Source organism: Trachurus japonicus, chromosome 13, assembly GCF_045865225.1.
Source record: "Trachurus japonicus isolate A0001 chromosome 13, Traja_1.0".
In the NCBI taxonomy this organism is placed as follows: Eukaryota; Metazoa; Chordata; class Actinopteri; order Carangiformes; family Carangidae; genus Trachurus; species Trachurus japonicus.
The window spans coordinates 22629996-22648324 of NC_140919.1; the positions used below are offsets into that span (position 1 = coordinate 22629996).

The 18329-nt window shown below is 41.7% G+C and overlaps 3 protein-coding genes across 11 annotated transcripts in view; all 3 read left to right on the forward strand.

Annotated features, from left to right (window-relative positions):
- The first annotated feature begins 203 nt into the window (after nucleotides 1-203).
- fbxo36a (F-box protein 36a) lies at nucleotides 204-10068 on the forward strand. 3 transcript variants are annotated; one of them, XM_085795424.1, is made up of 5 exons: nucleotides 204-430; nucleotides 805-913; nucleotides 1307-1479; nucleotides 1686-1844; nucleotides 10048-10068. In XM_085795424.1, the coding sequence occupies exons 1-4, from the start codon at nucleotides 335-337 to the stop codon at nucleotides 1833-1835; spliced, it is 528 nt and encodes a 175-aa protein (XP_085651550.1). In that variant the 5' UTR covers nucleotides 204-334; the 3' UTR covers nucleotides 1836-1844; nucleotides 10048-10068. The 3 variants fall into 3 exon arrangements, with proteins under 3 accessions (XP_085651550.1, XP_085651547.1, XP_085651549.1); XM_085795421.1 differs by lacking the exon at nucleotides 10048-10068 and adding an exon at nucleotides 2367-2385; XM_085795423.1 differs by lacking the exon at nucleotides 10048-10068 and having other exon boundaries at nucleotides 1686-1878.
- Nucleotides 1746-14360, forward strand: zbtb38 (zinc finger and BTB domain containing 38). Of its 7 annotated transcripts, XM_085795415.1 has the most exons (4): nucleotides 2468-2614; nucleotides 2880-2923; nucleotides 3193-3448; nucleotides 10048-14360. In XM_085795415.1, exon 4 carries the CDS (start codon nucleotides 10048-10050, stop codon nucleotides 13687-13689), a length of 3642 nt encoding a protein of 1213 aa, XP_085651541.1. In that variant the 5' UTR covers nucleotides 2468-2614; nucleotides 2880-2923; nucleotides 3193-3448; the 3' UTR covers nucleotides 13690-14360. The 7 variants fall into 7 exon arrangements, with proteins under 7 accessions (XP_085651546.1, XP_085651545.1, XP_085651541.1 ...); XM_085795416.1 differs by lacking the exon at nucleotides 2880-2923 and having other exon boundaries at nucleotides 2469-2614; XM_085795420.1 differs by lacking the exons at nucleotides 2468-2614; nucleotides 2880-2923; nucleotides 3193-3448 and adding an exon at nucleotides 1746-1844.
- Nucleotides 14361-16490: 2130 nt separating this feature from the next.
- Nucleotides 16491-18329, forward strand: part of rasa2 (RAS p21 protein activator 2) — a 38614-nt gene continuing 36775 nt past the window's right edge. Inside the window, exon 1 of the mRNA XM_085795425.1 lies at nucleotides 16491-16698. Coding sequence (XP_085651551.1) covers nucleotides 16641-16698 — 58 coding nt within the window. The 5' untranslated portion in view covers nucleotides 16491-16640. The remainder of the gene's footprint in view (nucleotides 16699-18329) is intronic.

The window sequence follows — 18329 nt, forward strand, 5'->3', positions numbered from 1 at the left end:
TTTTGCTTCAACGTTGGACACACGGATGGATATTTAATTTGCCCGCAATCACTGTAATACTAAAGCCAATGGGAACATTTAGCTTGTCACAATTAAGTATCAATCCGCTGGGTCGTGACCCCCCCCCTCCTTCCCCCCCTGCCCGACATATTTAAATATACATACATAAAAATAAAAATAAATCTCTGGTGATAGATTCAATTTCCTGTATTCATTTCTATAATCACCACACATTAATGTCACTTAACAGCCATCTAATCGTTGCCTTTGTTCTTGAGTATCACTTTTATTTCAGGTGCTTTTCAGTTGTCATGGTTACAAGCCTGCGTCCAAAATGGCGTCCTTGCTCGGGGACCAACTGTTTGAAATCAGTGGTCAAGGTCCATCTCCTGTGAAAGATTTTTTCCAGCTTGTTATCACGAAAAATGAGGTTGAGTATTCCCATTTTCAGAGTTTCTACTTATGAAACCGATAATTTTTAACGTTAATAAGAATAACATTTGTTTTTAAAACCACTGTCCTACTAAACATTAGCTTAGTTACCTAGCTAGCTTGAAAAAAAATATGAGGCTGGGCAACTATTACTATTTCAGTTTGTAGACACTAAAGTTGAAGTGAGAGATTTGGAGACAAATTGTTAACAGGATCACTGTTAAACTATCTCATACCATACAGCTATTATTATTAATATTGTTGTCAAAATAGTAAATCGTTTTTTTTTATTTACAAAACAATCATAAATCATATCTAAAGTGTGCCCTAACAGTTTTTCTGTTTGTTTGTTTTATGTTATTCTTTTTTTAGGTAACATTGATATCATGGAAGATTTCTTTACAACTTAACCAACGTGGCGCTCCACCTAAAGAATTGAGGACATCCCATCAGGAATTCCTACACCACAAACCACTACAGCGTAAGTTTACATGATCAGTGCCCAACAGCCATACATTACATTACACTGAATTCCCCCTCAGAAATAGATATAGAAATAGAAATATTGTCATATTGTCAAATATTGGCAGCAAATTGTCTTTGGCTTACCTGTGCAGGAAATCAACCTACACTAAACATAACATATCACATCCAACCAAAGCCACATCAAGATAAAAGCTATGTTAAAAGAAAATGAGCACCAGGTGAGGGCTGAGTGAGAATAAATAGTTTCACTTGTTCTTAATCTGTTAAGAATAGTCTTTGATGAAGTAGTACATAGGTCTCTGTATTTTTGCTTCAATGAAAATCCATCATTTGTCAGAGTTTCAGGTGTCTGACAGCAGGTATTTACTTTGCCATTTCTCATATGCAGACCAACTTGGTGCTGTTTTTGGGCAGAGGATCCTGGGATACACAACATCACTTTGTCAAGGGAAGTTTGATTACCTGGAACGCTTACCTGATGACATTATGCTCTGCATCATGTCCTACCTACAGCTGAAAGAAACAGTACTTCTGGCACAGGTTTCCCGTAGATTCAGAAAGGTGAGGGCCTCTTTAAATGCTAGGTTCACAGTCGTCTGGAAGTTTTCCTTTGTAGATTATCCAAATATATAGGATGTTTTAGAGTCTGTTATGCTGTCTCACCGCAGTGTTTATGTGCTGTTTATGTAGGCTATATATCAGGAAATGGATAACTGTGTTTGTAAATCTGCATTGTGTTTTGTTGTACTATAATTTTCCTGTATCAGCTCTGCAATTCTGAGAAATTTTGGGAGCACACTATAAGGAATCGTTGTCGTGGGTTTACCACGGAGATGGAGGATATATCCAATGCCATGGGCTGGAGAAGGACCTTTTTTACCTTTTTCCACACCAGTGGCAATAAGGAGCAGGAGTAAAGCAACTGAGTAGGTTTATTAAACAAGTACAATACAAATCCCATCACAGTGGATGAATGGACAGTATTAATTGTGTACTTTGGGAAACATGAAGCAGTGTTTTCAGTGTAAGTTAAGCGTTCCTGTTTAGTGTTGAGATGTGTAAGAATGATAAATTCCATTGATTTCAAAGTGCCAAATATTCTTGAAGGCAAATTAGTTTTTTTTTTTTTTTTGCTCTTTTGATGACAATTGCCACTAGTGTTCAACAGATAGATGCAGTTACTTACAAGTTATGTTTGTTGAAAAGAGTTAACTAAATAAAACAGCATTTGGTGTAATTTTTCCTGAATGATAAACTGGTTGAACATGAAACACTCAATCCCTGATGACATCATATCAAGGTCATCAATTCAATTTCATCTTTTACTTCCTGTTTACATTTGCGGCTGAGTGATTCTTGCGCCCTCTGTTGAAGGCCCTTGGCACTCAGTGCTGTCTCAAGATAATCATGGTTTGTGTAAGTTTTCTGTGCTATGTTCACTTGTGCAGCCAGCAGAGGGAGCAACATGGCAATGAAACTAAAGTCAGATGATGGGAGGAGGAGTATCAAGCAAATAAACCCTTGGGTAACGTGTGCAAAACAAGTGCTGTAATTCTGGTTACCACATCCAGGCCTAAAGGCTACAACACTTATTCTGGACTGAAATCTTGTACAAATACGTCTTTAAGGGCATCTGCCACACCGGTTCTACCTCACCTGAAACCTATACAAGCAAGCTTCAGTAACGTAAGAAAAGGTATGCACTGTTTTTTCTGTTTTTAACAGGTACCTTAGAGGATCAGAGACAACATATGGTATAATAAATGTCAACAAAAACAGCTGCCGACTAAATTAATGTTATTGTCTTCCAAATGGAAACAGTGCACATGAGGTATTCCATTCCACTGCGGTACGGGACAAGGAAAACAATGTGTTGTTTTACGGCATTTTAAAATGGTGGTTATTTTCCATTAACGACAAAGATCCTCTTGACATTAAATATTTTTCTTCCCGGATGATAGCTCGGAGTTGGAGTGATCTGACTTGACCGTGCACACCCAGACTGGTAGGTACTATGGCCTATTATTAGCCTCTGAACACTAGATACTGCCTTCTCAGCTGAGTCTGGTCTAGGAGAAAAAATATTCATTACGTAACAATAAAGGATCTGTCTCCCAGACCCACTTCCTGAATACCACAGCAGCAACTAGGCCCCAAACTGAGGCAGAGCGGAAGCCTCATCCATTTGTTTGCTGGAGCAGTGCAGAGCAGTGCCGGTTGTTTTCTGCTTATCCCTTGGCTCCACATATTCACCACGCCACCCCTCCTTCTCAGCTCCTCTTTGTGGGTCAGTGATGCAGCGGGAATGACGCAGCAGTGGCAGCAGCCTCCAGAAGGCAAATATACACACCAGGAATGGGGAACCTCTGGTAAAACAGACAACAGTTAAGAAGGAAGATGGTAAAAGCCTGGGCCGAAAGGAGAACGGGAGCCAGGTAGTCACCCTGCTCTACTGCTCCTGAGCGAAACCAGAGAGACTTCCACAACGACAGAGAGGCCCAGCAGGACCTTCAGCACTGAAACATTTTTGGTAGGCAACTTAAAGTATAAGTGCTTGTTATGGCGGCAACTTAAGTGCTAACAGAGAAGAGTGTATGCTGAGAGTGTGAATGCTTTTGGAATAAGGATGAGGCCTACTCAGGATTTTAATGCAGTCTGTGCTTCCCTGCTGATCAGCGTCCCTGCAGGCCGCAGCTGAGCTTCCAGAGCATCCGTGGCACTGTATACTTTGTCGTGGGGCTTTGACCATATCCTTGCTGCAATATCAAGTGTGCATTACAAAGTGATGCTTACAAAATACTTCATAGGATTCAGTATATGGAGCTATATTGAAGAGCTTCCGTTTTCAGTATTGATTCTGATTTAGCTTGAGATCTTTTGAATGTGAATAGATGGTTCCCATAAGTTTTCCAGTTTTCTTAACCCTTTGGTTAAAAATGTAATTATATTGGCTCACCATAGGTGCATTTCAACCTTCATGCATTGATCAGCTATACTGTAGTGCAGGCCTCCTTTCAAGGCCATGGGATGGTCTGTATCTCACAACAAACTATTAATAAGAACAGTATGAATCAAAAAGTTTGCAAAACACTTGCAATGGTAGCACATCTTAATTAGTACATTTGAGGACAAAAAACTCACTTTTCACATAATTTGTTCTGGCTCACATCATTCAAAAACACGCTGATGCATTTCGGCTATGCAGCCTTCATCAGAGCACATACGTCATACGCTCTGATGAAGGCTGCATAACTGAAACACAAGGTCACAGGAGGACAAGGTCCTTTTTCTGTGAGGTTGAGACTTGACAGAATTTTGTGATTGGTGACTGACAGTCCCTTTCAGTAAATCAGCTGTAATAGCTTCTGCATACTCACCACACTTCAGCCCCACCACCGCCCCACCCCTCAGATTTAGATTTTCTGGCTCCAGTAACAGAAGGAAGCCACTCTTTTCACATGATACTATCCCCCTCACCACCATCGAATGGCAAGCAAAGGCTGCTATGTGTGGACAGTGGAGATACCAGGAAGGAAATAAATATCTTGTCAAGGTAAAAAGTCACTGGGATTAGCAACCGATACCTGATGCTTAGAAGTCAGTTAATGTTCAAATGTGGCCAGAAATTGAGATTGATGTTTAACTTAAGGTTAGTTATTATTTAAGCCTAAAAACTAGGATTTCTGTTTTAGAGCAGGATTTATCAATCTGATCAAAATTATGGACTGTCCAAATCATACTCTTGTTGTCTGTTGGCAGCTTTGTAAGAATTCCTTATTTCATCAAATTTCACTCAGAAAAAAAATCTTAAAATCGATTGCTTTATGTTGTCTCTCTTTCTGCTTTGGCAGTCTGAAATAACTTAAGTTATTTCTGTTATGACTACCAACAATCTTTACAATTTTTCCAGTGTTTTCCTTCATTTTCCTACTTGAAAGCATATTGACACATACTGAATGCTGCATGTTTTCCACTCCAGTGGGACTGACTCTGGTGACCCCTGCAGACAGCAGTGCCATTTGTGTATTCCTCACTAACAAAGACAGCAGCGGCTAATATATAAAAAAAAAATCAAATGTCCTTCAGACACATTTGAGTTGAATAACAGACTCTACAGTGATGATCTTGGTTTATCCCCAGTTGGTGTTTTTTTACTCTCACTATGGCGCTTTAATGCATTAAAGTCCATTAAATGCAATGCATGAAATGCCTTCATGGCATCTATAGCCTACATTGATGATGTGTTACCATAGGTCCTACAACATTTTGTGAAGACCAATTGCCTGCACATGTTGGATGTTTTTCCTTTTTCTTAAATGCAGCATTTGCAATTATATGCTGATGAATGCTAAAGTGCACTTGTGCAAAGTCAGTAAAATGAAGGTACACCTATTCTTTCCCAAAAAGTATCCACAATCAATTATTAATTATAGCCTAGGTCCTTTCAGTTATGAATGTGAGTATAGGCTATTTGTGATATACCTGGTCATGAAATTGAGAAGTGGGCCTTTAGAGGTGGAAACAGATCTGTGGATAATGTGAATGGATCAAACGCCCAAACACCACCCCCTCTCCTCCCCTCTGTCCAGACAATTTCCTCTGATGATGGAAAACTCAAGAGTGGGGGTTAGAATGCAGTACACAGTGTCAACCAAAAACTGTGGCTAAGGTCAGAAATGTGATGCCACGCGAAGGGCAGTTTTTGGTTTTCACACTGACATGGCCCAGCATGGCAGATGATAGGGAAAATACCTGAAAGGTTGGCATACTGGCTGCTCCCCAGGTTAATGTAGGGGTCATGCTGTCAACACCAGAAAATAACAGAGGGCTTGTGGTTAACTGTGAAACTAAGGTAACACCGAGCACAGCAGCAGCTAAGAGTAAGTGTTAATATCAAGTGAAGAAGACACAAAAGCGCAAACACTACATGAATAGCACACGTATTTTCCTTCAGGGCAATGAGTGAGTGCATTCATAGTGATATGACACCTGCTACTTTGTCTTTTGAAGTCAGCAGTTCACAAGATAAAATAGCTTTGAAACTAGTTTAACGCGGGTTTCAGGCAGCATGAAGAGGAGACCTACACAGCCACAGGACTCTACACTCAGTTATGTAAATAAAAGAGCAGCTTCCGTCCTCAGAGGCTAGCAAGAGGCTCACAGTGCCATGTCGGGTTCAGCTTCCTCCCCTCCCCCTCGTCTGCAGTGCTGACGCATCTGCTGCTTTTGCATCAATCAGCAGCCTCCATATAGGTATACCCAGAGCCTCCGCTGATGGCAGGACTCTCTTTTTCCCCTCAGCCTTCTGTTTAGTTTGCACGATCACTGCAACTGTGAGCAAACGCATCGATGAACATCTGTCCTGTGACTGCTGTGATACACAATAGGACAGTAGACACTGCCATCTTCTCTCTGTTCCTGCATTACCTAACCACAGCGACTGCGTAAGCACGGCTTTGGTGTAATATACTGCTGCACAGACAGAGACTGAGTGCACAAGCATGAAACAGATGGTGTAGCGTTATGCATTCAAGGTGCACGTTCTTTCTGCGAGAGCTATGGATGATTTTGTTTCAAATTACTTCGTTTTTGTGCAAAAGGCATTTTCTCTTGTGGTCATCATCGAGGTGCATCAGGATTTAGGTGGTGTTGTGCTGAGGAGATTTAATACGGCATTTGCTGTACAGCAGAGGACCTCTCACTCTATGCTGCTACCAGCAACGCAGCTGAGCATTTTCCCAGAATATAGCATCGAGTGCAGAGCTGATGTGTGATGTAGCACCCAGCATCTCTTCGCTCTACCCACAGCCCTCTGCCATGCTTAATAAAAGTTGCCGTTTCCTGCTCAGTGGCTACAGTGCGAGCGCTAACACAAAGGCAGACCCATACTCCGGATTAGCTATGCTGTATAAACTGTGAGTTATTCCTATAGCTGAAGCAAGGCAGAAGAGGGACAGTCAGAGGAGTGCAGGGTAGATCCAGCCCAGGACCTGGGCTGCATGGATAGAGGCAAAGCGAAGGACGTTGGAGCTGGAGTCATCTGCACACAGAGAGGGAGGGAGAGGAAGAAAGACGTCAGAAAAAGCTCTGCTTCTGACAACACCACTGTTCAGCGACCATCATAGAAAGAAAACTACTTTCGCCTTGCTCTGACGAAACTGTTTTTCATGTATAGTTGTCTGTTCAAAGGGGATACTGCATGACTCTGTTTCCTGTTTGCCCTGCATCATTTTCTCAGATTTACTAAGGTATGTTTTGCATGATTTCCCTCAATTTATAACCTGTATTTGCGGAAGTACGCTTTACAGAGGTGCGTTGAATGCATTTTGCTTTGACATTTCGCTCTTTGTTACACTGTGTGTATTCTCTGGTGTCATTTGGTTTGTGGTTTAGTATGTGGGTTTTGTATTTTACAGGCTGAGATGTAAAAAAAAAAAATAATTTCACATGAGCTTTGAAGATAAAGTAAGATTGGGTGTGGCAAAATCAGAAGCACTGATGACAATTTCAAAAATTTCCGCTTAGCATGTGGTGGCAGTAAGCCACAACAATTGGTACAAATTAAAGTGTTAAAGTAAAATAGCTTCCTGGGGAGGAGAGATGAAACTGTTTCTGTAAACAGAACAAACTGGGAAACTACTAAGCTATGGCACATCACTTGCTGTTATCAGATGATAAAGTCCTTTGGGTAGCATCTCTGCAGCAGACAAAGACACACAGACCAATACACACAGATAAAGTATATTCAAGCGGAGACGAAGGCAAACCTCGATGCCCTGTAGACTGCTGTGTGTTACAGGTTCTCAGACAGGGCAGGATATTTGAGGGAGAGAGGCGACCGAATGCCCGGACAGCTAATACAGTCACTTGCCATCCAGCTGAATCCCAATAAGTGCTGCGCCATAGCATGTTGCCATGACAACGTAGGCCTGTCTGAAAAAGAGGGCGGGAGGCTGGTTGTGTTTTCAATCGTCTGAGAGGCTTAAAGAACGGCAGCCATATTGTATTTATTGCACGAACATAAAGTTGGAATCATATTAAAATAAAATAAAAATATAGGCTATATATATATAAATGGAATATAATTGCACTAAATTACCTAAACCACTTTGGAGAAAACAATGACTGCTATAGAATTTATTGCCATAAAAAATAAAATAAAATAGAAAAAAATCTAGCCTACATACTGTATTTAGTGGTGGTGCGCAAGACAAGAGTTAGCAAAACACAAAAACAAATTGAACTTGCAGATCATTCTCTACTACTCTACTCGTAGGCCTATTAAGAAAGCAGGGAGAACAAAAAAAAACAGGTTTAAAATAGAGAGGCCCTAAAAATAGCTCCAATGCTTCCTGAGTAGCATTTAGCTGAAGCATTTCTGGAGACAGAGAACATGGTCTCATGGTTAAATGCACAGTCATCGTATGACAGCTGTAAATACATTTATCTCTCATCTTAAGATGGATGTGAACAGCACGGATGCAGGTGTCATGATTCATCACTCACACAGGCGAGTGTGTCTTAGCAGTACAGTCAACTTGCTACGTAAGATGTGCTACATGAGTCAGTATGGACTCAAACCACACTGCCTCTGATATGAGTCAGCCAGAACACCATGCTGGGTGACACATCCCCTTTCAAAGTGAGAATGAATGAACTTTAACACTCTCTGTAAGAGTTGGGTGACGATAGCATTTATTTTAGTGTGAAAATCAAACTAATCCACAAATACCGCTTTGTCAATATAAAAAAGAAAACTGTACCAATCTCTGTCTGACCAGAAAAAAGTGCAGCAGTATGTGTCGGTGAGACAGACCATCTGATAGCATTACAATGTTACAGTATTACAGCCACTTTGACCAAAAAAACAGTTAGGCCTAGTTTATTTTCGTAGCTACTGGTTAATTTTTGTACTTCTCTGCTACATGATGGAATCAATGGTCCTTACTGTACTGGCTGCCATTTCCGTTGTGAGCTGTACATGAACCGTTTCCTGTTGTTAGAGTTGATGCCAACTATTTGACACAAGTTAAAAGATTAATCGATTGTGAATTAACATACAATTTAGGAGGGGAGCATATGACTGATCCGGGCATACGTACGTACGTATGTGCATTTTCATATTAAGAGGGGCTGTGATTTAACTCATCAACTAAACTCCATAGCTGTGGCACACAGTGATGATTATCAACAAATTTAATTCAATTATTATTGGTAAAAATGATGATAAATCAAGTGAATCACAGCGTATTTTATCATGTGTAGACACAAGAGTCTAAGTCTGGCCAAGTCTGCGATTAGTGCGTGATTAACTTCATCTGTTCATGACATGCAAGTTATGAAAAAGTTCATGCGCACAGAAAAAACAGAACACATAGAGGAAGGTTGTGGGCGTTTCATGAACTACATTCATTCGGCCTGTTGACTGCAGATCAGTAAGCAGCTGAACTGCAGCTGGGAGTTCAATGGTGTGCTCAAAGACACGTTGACAGTAGTTTAAGGGACTCTGCTCTCTGCATATTTCTGCACAGCTGGGATCTAAAACTCAACTGTCAATCATGAATCTATTTGTCAAAACAATCACTATCCAACACCAGGCTGTGGCTGTAACAACAAAACATGTGTATTTCAACAGTATAACAACAGTGAGAACTGGTCCTGTTGTACCATACTAATAACAGCTTTTAATTATGTCTCATTGGGCATTTGTTTACAGCCCACAGAGACTATGGATCCCTTCTGCGACAAAAATGTATGATAGTCAACACTTAAATAAATATATAGATGTATCCATCACACAATAGGCTTTATTAGAATTTAAGACCCCTATAGTCAACTTTTAAGATTTTAATGCATGGTCAATTCAGGGTTTTGTTTATCAAAAAGGATGTTTTCATTACATGATATGAAAGCTTGAGTCACTGTGACTGTTGACCATATTGTTAGGACTGGAGCTCACCTGTCAGGACATTACTGCCATCTAGTGTTCACTTACTAAAACAGCAAAAATGATTTTCCAATTACACTATCTACACACCAGTATTCTTGGTCTTTTTAGCAATATCAAAACAGTGAGAACCTTGGCTATGTAATAATCTGGTCTAATGATCTCTTCTGTTCTTTCTTTAGATGCCAGTGGTGTCCCCAGGCACTCAGAACCTGATGGACAGCGCCCACCCTCACACCGTGCTCAGCAAACTCAATGAGCAGCGCTCACAAGGCCTCTTCTGTGACGTTACCATTGTGGTGGAGGATGTTAAGTTTCGGGCCCACAAGAACATCCTGGCAGCCTGCAGTGGGTACTTCAGGAGCGCTCTGACAACTCCTGAGACATGGAGCTCCAGCCAAGTGCTCGAGCTGATGGACCTGAAGTCGGAGGTGTTTGCCAGTATCCTCAACTTCATCTACTGCTCAAAGGTGACATCACCTGCCACAGAGGACACGGGGGGACTAGTGGCAGCGGGAAAAAGACTTGGAATTCCTTTTTTAGAGAAGCTTGCAGAACAAGAGAAACTAGATGAAAGTGTTAAATCAGTAGACTCCAGCACAGACCCAGTGTCTAAAAAAACAAAGAAGGAAGCTCCCAGGCCTGAGGAGATAGACACTGCCAGAGGGCCACGTATAACTAACGCCTTCTCTATCACTGAAGTGTGTCCTGGTAATAATCTTTTCACCCCTCTGGTTCAGCCCAGTGTGGAGAGGCAGTCACCAGATGTGGGACAGCTCCCATCAAGTTGCCCTACAGTATCCTGCCTCAATGGGAACAATGAGACCACACACGCCCTCTCAGAGCACTCATATGCAGTAAGCAAATCTACTGATAGCAAAGAGAGCAGTCAGGTAGACATCAAGAAGGTCTGTAAGCCAGCAATATCACAGCCAAAGCAACTCACCTACAAGAACACCGGCCCGCTTAAAAAGCGCCACAGGCTGAGAGGAATTGTGGGTAGAACAATACCTCCTGCACCAGCTGAACCACAAACAGATGAACCAAACACAACCCCATTATCTGATAGTGTTACCGCTGATGCTGTCATGACACCACCTCCACTTTTTTCAGGGGTAGAAACGGAAAAGAGTGCAGATCCAGGGCTATCCACAGGCCCCGACGATGCTCAGATGGATTTAGGACCACCAGCCCTTTCTCCCCACACAGAGGACAGCATCTCAATCTACGGATGCGAGAACTGTCCAGAGATATTCACAAATAAAGCTCTTCTCACTGTTCATTCAGAAGTGCATAAAAAGCGTTTCGTCAGTCATTTGTTTTGCAAGTTTTGTCACAGAAAGTTCATACACCTCAAACGGCTGCGCAACCATGAGCAGGTCTGTCCTAAAGCTGCAAGGGACCCACCTATACTAGATGCCACTGACATACCAGCAAAAGAGGGCGACCTCCATTCAGATGACATGCCTGACATTGAGAGCATCATGACAAAGCTTCCCTCGCCTGACCTTCCCTCACCTGAACTTTCCCCTCCTTACATCTCTGAGCCCCTTGAAGTGGACCAATCAGAGCTTCCACAGGAAGAAAGGCCAGTGAGGCCAAGTGGCAGTCAAAGAAGATACAACTGCAGTGTGTGTAAGCGGGTTTACGTCACCCTATCCAGTCTGAAGCGGCACGAGAACGTACATTCCTGGCAGAGGGCCTACCCCTGTCATTATTGTAATAAAGTGTTTGCTTTGGCAGAGTACCGCACAAAGCATGAAATCTGGCACACAGGTGAAAGACGCTATCAGTGCATTTTCTGCCTGGAGACATTCATGACATACTATATCTTGAAGAACCATCAGAAGTCTTTTCACGGCATTGATCCCAGCCTCGCTGTTAAGAAAAAATCCGCCAACGGTGGGCTGAAAGCCAGTGTTTACCCAATCAAGCTCTACAGGCTTCTGCCTATGAAGTTTAGAAAGAGACAATACAAGACGTACAGTCAGACATATTCAGAGAGTGTTGAAAGAGATGATGAAGCACCACTGGAGAGCAACACTCTCATCCCTCCATTTGAAGAGAATGGCCTGATCAGCCACCCTGACACTGTGGCATTCCCTCTGACATTCATGGCGACGACAAAGGCGGTGGCTCCTGTCATGCCCCGCATCACCTTTGACAAGCCATGTGACCAAGATACTGACGAAAGCCTGAACAGCGGACTGCAAATTCAGCAGGGGACAAGAACAGAGGCTGAGAATCAGGATTCCCCATTCATTAATTACAACAGTACCTTCTCGCTGCAGCCAAATGCAGAGGGTTACAAAGACGATCCTCCAGCGCTAATGAGCTCAGAGTACATCAGTCATAATGTGCCATTCTTAAATTCTTTGAACACTGTTAAAAAGTTGGGTGAGCTATCAGCCTCTGCAAAAAGAGTTGAGGATATGACAAGGGAGATTCTTCAGTCAAGCAGTGAGAATGCAAAGACAGAAACATATATTGCCAAACCTGCCTGCCCAGGTCCATCTGTGGACGGTGACACCATGCCACTCTGTCAGATAACGGTGAAAATAGGTAATGAAGCCATCATCCGCCGCCAAATCAAAGGATCCAAACTGTTCCCCAGAAAGAAAAGGAGAGTCAGAAAACTGAGGGACGATGAAAGCCCAAGTCCTCCGACAAGAGAAAGTTCTGAGAGCCCCAGGCTCCGCCTCAGACCTGAAGTCACTGCCATCAAGCAGTCAGAGACATACAATGATCCCAATGACTGTGACACTGGGGATAAGCTTTGGCGGCCCTACTATTCTTACAAAGCTAAAAAGAAACGTAAGAAGCTGCGATTCAAGCACAGAAAAGCTTTGTTCCACCGTTATTCTGAAACAACTACAGATAGAGATGCTGCGACTGAGGTCCACTTGGACAGAAGTAGCTGGTTGGCAGAAGAAAATATCTCAGGTGGTGGTCCAGAGGTGAAACGTAGCCTTACCAGGAACTGTAGCCCGAGGGCTACCTACAACTGTGACATCTGCGACAGTTCTTTCATCACAGAGACTGGACTGAGAGCTCACGTTATCGGTTCCCACCCATGTTTTTGCCGGACCTGTGGCAAACAAGGTCCCCCTGGTGAAGCACCTGCCGGGGGCGACTACATCTGCAACAGCTGTATGGAAAATGGCTCCTGCTTTGACAATACACCCCGAAGCCCCAACCCAGAAAAGAAGTATCGCTGCTCTTTCTGTCCTCAGCGTTTCCTCTACCTTGCCACCAAGAGAAGCCATGAGAAAAAACACCAGGAGACAAATGAGGAGGGATACAATTATGACAACTTCACACCATGCTCTAAATACTTAAGTGAAGACAATAAACAAGACACCATCAAAAGAGAAAACAATGACAATCAAGGGGGAGCTGACATAAAAAGTGAAAGGGGAGAGGGAGGACATTTTTCCATTGACAGAATTAAACCTAAAATCGAAGACACAACTGACTTTATGTCTTTGACTACATACCAGGACATGTCATATCCCAACATTAAAAGTCCATTATCACCATGCATTGACCCACTGTTTTCCCTGACATCCTCAAAAGCTAAACATAAAATGGTGAAAAAAAGGATCAATGCACTGCATTCCATGCATCTTATCTCAAAAAAGCCAGCCCGTGACAAAGACAGCGATAGCAACAAGGATATTGTGATTGGGCCACGAACAAACAGTCACAATGATCGTGAGACATCCTGTAAACTGTTTAGGAAAAATGACTCTGAGACTAAAGGTGCACACATTTCTATACACAAGCCAGAGAAATGGGTCTGCAAAGAGGAGCCGTTTTTTTAAAAAGAATAATGAAGGACAGTGTCCAACTGTAGGAAAAAGAGAAAGTGAATGAAATTTGACTTGGAGCCACTGCCTTGGTTAGGAGATGTAAAATCTGTAATGTTGTATTTGCAGCTGAGCTCAATAAAATGTTTCAAATAGACATCACCAAACACAAGGATCCAGTATCAGCGTGGGCTGTAATTGCTTCCCTCCTAATCTCAACAACTGAGTGATTTTTCACCTTTGTAGAAGATATTTTTTGCATAATATAGGGTATTCTGACACAGACTGTACTTTGTCCATTGTCTATGCATATAAGGCAGACTCAGTGACATAACTGTAAGAGGCAAAATGAATGTTGGCAACGAGGGTGGGATGTGTTGAACAACTGAAAACTGCCTAGCATAGTGGCATCTTCACTTTTTAAAATAAGTCTGGGGAAAACAATATGAATTTTATGACACATTGTCACATTTCTGAATCTCCATTTCAGTTAACTGGGCATGGTGAGTTGCACTTTATAATCTGACTATGCTAATCTGTTGGTTAAATACTTTGATAATCCAGTTTCACTTCTAAACACCATTGATATACTTCTAATTTCTAATTAACACATTGCACCACTGAGTTACTACTTTTGTGTGTAAAACATGTACAACTATTTAAATAAATGTTGTTGATATTCTAAACAGTCACATCCTGTCCTCCTTTAAGCCTAATTAGAGATATGATAAATGCTTCACTATCCTTTCACAGTATTCAGTGACCACTGGGCAACACGTCATACATACTTGGAGGCTCTTTTACTGATGGTAAGAGAATTGTGTCAAAACATACACGCAGATTTAAATTTGTATCACTACAATTAGGAGGAATTTTTGACTAGCAAGATCTATACAGTCATACTGATGACTAAAAGAAAAAATATAAAGCCACGTGGTGATTATCTGCTGCTGGTCCTTCAGGGACCTGCAGCCCATCTGCAAAGTTCATTTCAGTCTTCTTCCTCACAAACTGCATCTGTATTTAGAGTTAGGCCAGAAAACACAATTTCCAGATGTTTCTAAATTATTTGCCTCTTTCTAAAACTTGTCTTGTGATGTAACAGATGGATTATAACTTTGCAGTATAAGGGACATACAACACACACAAACACACACACACACACACACACACACACACACACACACACACACACACACACACACACACACACACCCTTTCCTAATGTAATCTGTTATTTGGTAAAAGATGATCCCTTTTTTAAATGCACACAAATGATATTGCTTATGTTATTCCAGATTAAATTTTAACATAATTTTTCATTTTATAATCTGTAAATGTAAGGTCTTCAGCGATTGCACTTTGAGACTTGCACTAGCTTATATCACTATATTGTAGTAGCATAATAAGGACCATATACTTGAAATCGTTGCAATGCACAGCTAAAGGTGCACACATTACACATTAACTATGTATATTCATATCACCACAACTAAATGGCTATACATAAAAATAAAAATAAAAAATAAAAACAGACATGGGCACAACTGTTTGGATAGTCTTGACTCCCCCAAAGAATTTTGAAACATACTCTGCAGTGTATAAGCTTTCACATAGCCTACTGTACCACTACTAATAAACATACCCCCTTAATGAGGCAATAAGGTATTTTGAGCTAGTGTCGTGTGAGCTCCATATCAACGGGAGACTAAGAATTCATAGAAATTGGTGATAAAAGTTACAATGCATACCTGACTGCCCTCTCAGAATCCCTGCTCCTATCAGTGATGAGGATCAGACCTACGTTCAACCAACCATAAGAAACATTGCCTTGAAACAGAAGACACAGGATGTCAGTCATATTATCTGCCAAAGGATATTGAATTTGTGTTTTTAATAATGTAATAGGCTACATTAGCATTCAAAATCTTGGAAAACTGTAAAATAAAATAAAATAGTAAAAATAAATAAAATAAAATCCAGTTATGTAGTTACTGCTTAGGCCACTTAACTGGAATAAGCATTCATGCTGACTTTTTTTTTTTTTTTTACTGCTATGCTAGACAAATACTAGCAAGCTGCCAAGTGGGATTTTTTGTATTTTGGCAGACAGGTTTAGGCTAGCTATATCATTGTGATTAGTAGTCCCCATGTTTTCAAGATTTGGAGATTATTAAAACAGGCAGATAAACAAAATAAATGACCATATTATGACAACTAAACTGAATTAGTCATTTGTAGCTTCTTGTAGGCTCTAAGGATTTAGTGCTTTCTTTGTCATTCATAATAGTTAATATTAACATATAGCCTAGCTAGGTTTTACAGTGTTGGTCAGATGAAGCAACACAAACACAGTATTTTATAGGCAAAATGATCAGTTGATTAAGTTAAAAACAAAAAGCAAATGTCGATGTATGAAAACAATGATTCGTTTTTACTCAATTCCTCTTTGACAAAAACATTTCCAAATGTGTCTCACACATGTTAGCCTACTAACCACAGGGTTAACATGACATCTAAGATTATCTAACCGAGCTATAGCTCCACAAGTACCGTAGCCTATGTGTTCTTCTTCCTCACAAGTGTTGCATAATAGGCAACACTACAGAGAGACACCTCAAATCTTCTTTAAAGCTCCAACCGTCTTCAGATTGAAGTAACCTACCAGCCAAAGCGCGGCGCTCGACTTTTGAGGAAGCTTTGACATTTCTCCAGGCGTTTTAATAAGACACCAGTGTGTGTGTGTGCGTATGTGTGTGTGTGTGTGTGTGTGTGTGTGTGTGTGTGTGTGTGTGTGTGTGTGTGTGTGTGTGTGTGTGTGTACGGGACCTGACGTGACGCGGCAGTGAGTGGGGCTGTCTTTCCTCCCCGCTCTGCCTGCATTCATAAACGGATATGATAATAACCCAGCGCTGAAAGCAAAGCACCGGAGCAGCGACAACTAGTCAGCTCAGCTCTGTCTGACCATGGCGGAAGAGGACGACGCGAGGATTCGGATTTTACAGAGCCTGCGGGGGAAAATATGTAAGTCTGACTGGGAGAGGAGAGGGGAGAGGAGAGGAGAGGAGAGCCGAGCCGAGCCGAGCCGCCGTTTTCCGTCTCCTCTCACAGAGGGAGGACGCGGGGCTGCCTGCCTGCCTGGGAGCGGAGAGAGGTCCGTCGGTCTGTCGGTAGAAGCAGCAGCAGCGAGCGGCGCAAGAGAGAGAGAGAGGGGGAAGCCGGAGCCGGAGGGGCGCGGCTCGGCTCGGCTCGGCGCGGCGCGGCGTGCTATCGGCAGTATCGACACTTGTGGAGGCAGAGGCAGAGACAGGGACAGGGACAGAGGCAGCCAGCCAGCCAGCCAGTCCGTCTGGTCGGTCTGCTGCGCGTTAACGTCAAGTGAAGTTAGCCTCGCTCGCTACATAGCAACGGCTACTACTACTAGCTTGTTGTGAATGGTTTCATTGATTCACCGAGTAACGCCTCGCAACCGCCAGTTTAGCTAAAGCTTAGCTCGTCCGTGGTGGTGGTCAAATAGGGGGGGTTATTTTATTATTATTATGATTATTTATTATAAACGGTAACGTTTTCAAAAACACGGAGGGAGTTTAGTGTAGACTCGAGCTGTCTGTCTGGTAAGAAGCTAAGTCAACGTTGGTGGCAAAAGCAAAGCAGGCTAGCTTTACTACCAGTGGTGTAGTCTTAATTTGTTGTAGTGGGTATACTGAAATCTTAAAGGTTTAAAGTTGGTAAACTGTACATACCTGTATCACATAGATTGTATGTTAGTAGTTAGACTGAAATCGTAGTGGGGTTTTTGTTAAGTTAGTGCTCATACAGTACCTGTATTACCAGATAGTTGGATAGTTTTGTTGTAGTGGGTATACTGAAATCCTAGTGCTTTTTTTTTTTTTTTTTTTTTTTAAGTTGGTACACTGTTAATAGCTTTATCACATATATTATAGTAGTTAGATAGTTTTGTTGTAGTGGGTATACTGAAATATTAATGCTTTTTAAGTGGATATAGGACTGCCTTTACCTGCATATCATAGACTACACCACTGTTTACTACCAAGCACCTTTGAGTCCATCACCACCAAACCCATTCAGCTAAAGCAGGTATCTGGCAGTCAGGTAACTTTAACCTAAAGTTAGACAATAACATACAACAAATGTCTGTGCGAATTCTCATTTGTCTCTAGGCAATTGAATCAAGTCAACTGGATTTAGTTTTTGTCTTTGAAGATGACTGAAGACATAGCCAGTCTAGTCTACATGAACTGATGAAGCCACTTGGATAAGGGGCGAAACGCCCTCAAAGACAAAAACTAAGTCCAGTTGACTTGATTCAATTGCCTAGACATACAACAAATGTTTTAACAGATATCAAATGACCAAGGAGCTAAGTGACAATCACTTAATGCTAGCTCCTTAAGACACCCCCGTTATATAACAAGTATTAACCCGGTAACGTTAACAATGACCTGTTGACTTACTAGTACCAATCTCTGTATTATTATAGTAGGCCTACTCTACCCGGACTGACGGGAGTCTACTCCTGTCCACTCACAGTTTCTCTGAATCTGGCAAACATGTAAAGAGGAGGCAGTGATGAAGAAACATCCAAACTATCGTGTGTCATCATTTACCACTATATCATTATTAAATCACTCATG

Coding starts and splice junctions, on each gene's coding strand:
- zbtb38 (XM_085795420.1), top strand. CDS start 10,048: ATGCCAGTGGTGTCCCCAGGCACTCAGAACCTGATGGACAGCGCCCAC.
- fbxo36a (XM_085795424.1), top strand. CDS start 335: ATGGCGTCCTTGCTCGGGGACCAACTGTTTGAAATCAGTGGTCAAGGT. Junction 431..804: donor TTGTTATCACGAAAAATGAG/GTTGAGTATTCC, acceptor TTCTTTTTTTAG/GTAACATTGATATCATGGAA. Junction 1,480..1,685: donor TTTCCCGTAGATTCAGAAAG/GTGAGGGCCTCT, acceptor TTCCTGTATCAG/CTCTGCAATTCTGAGAAATT.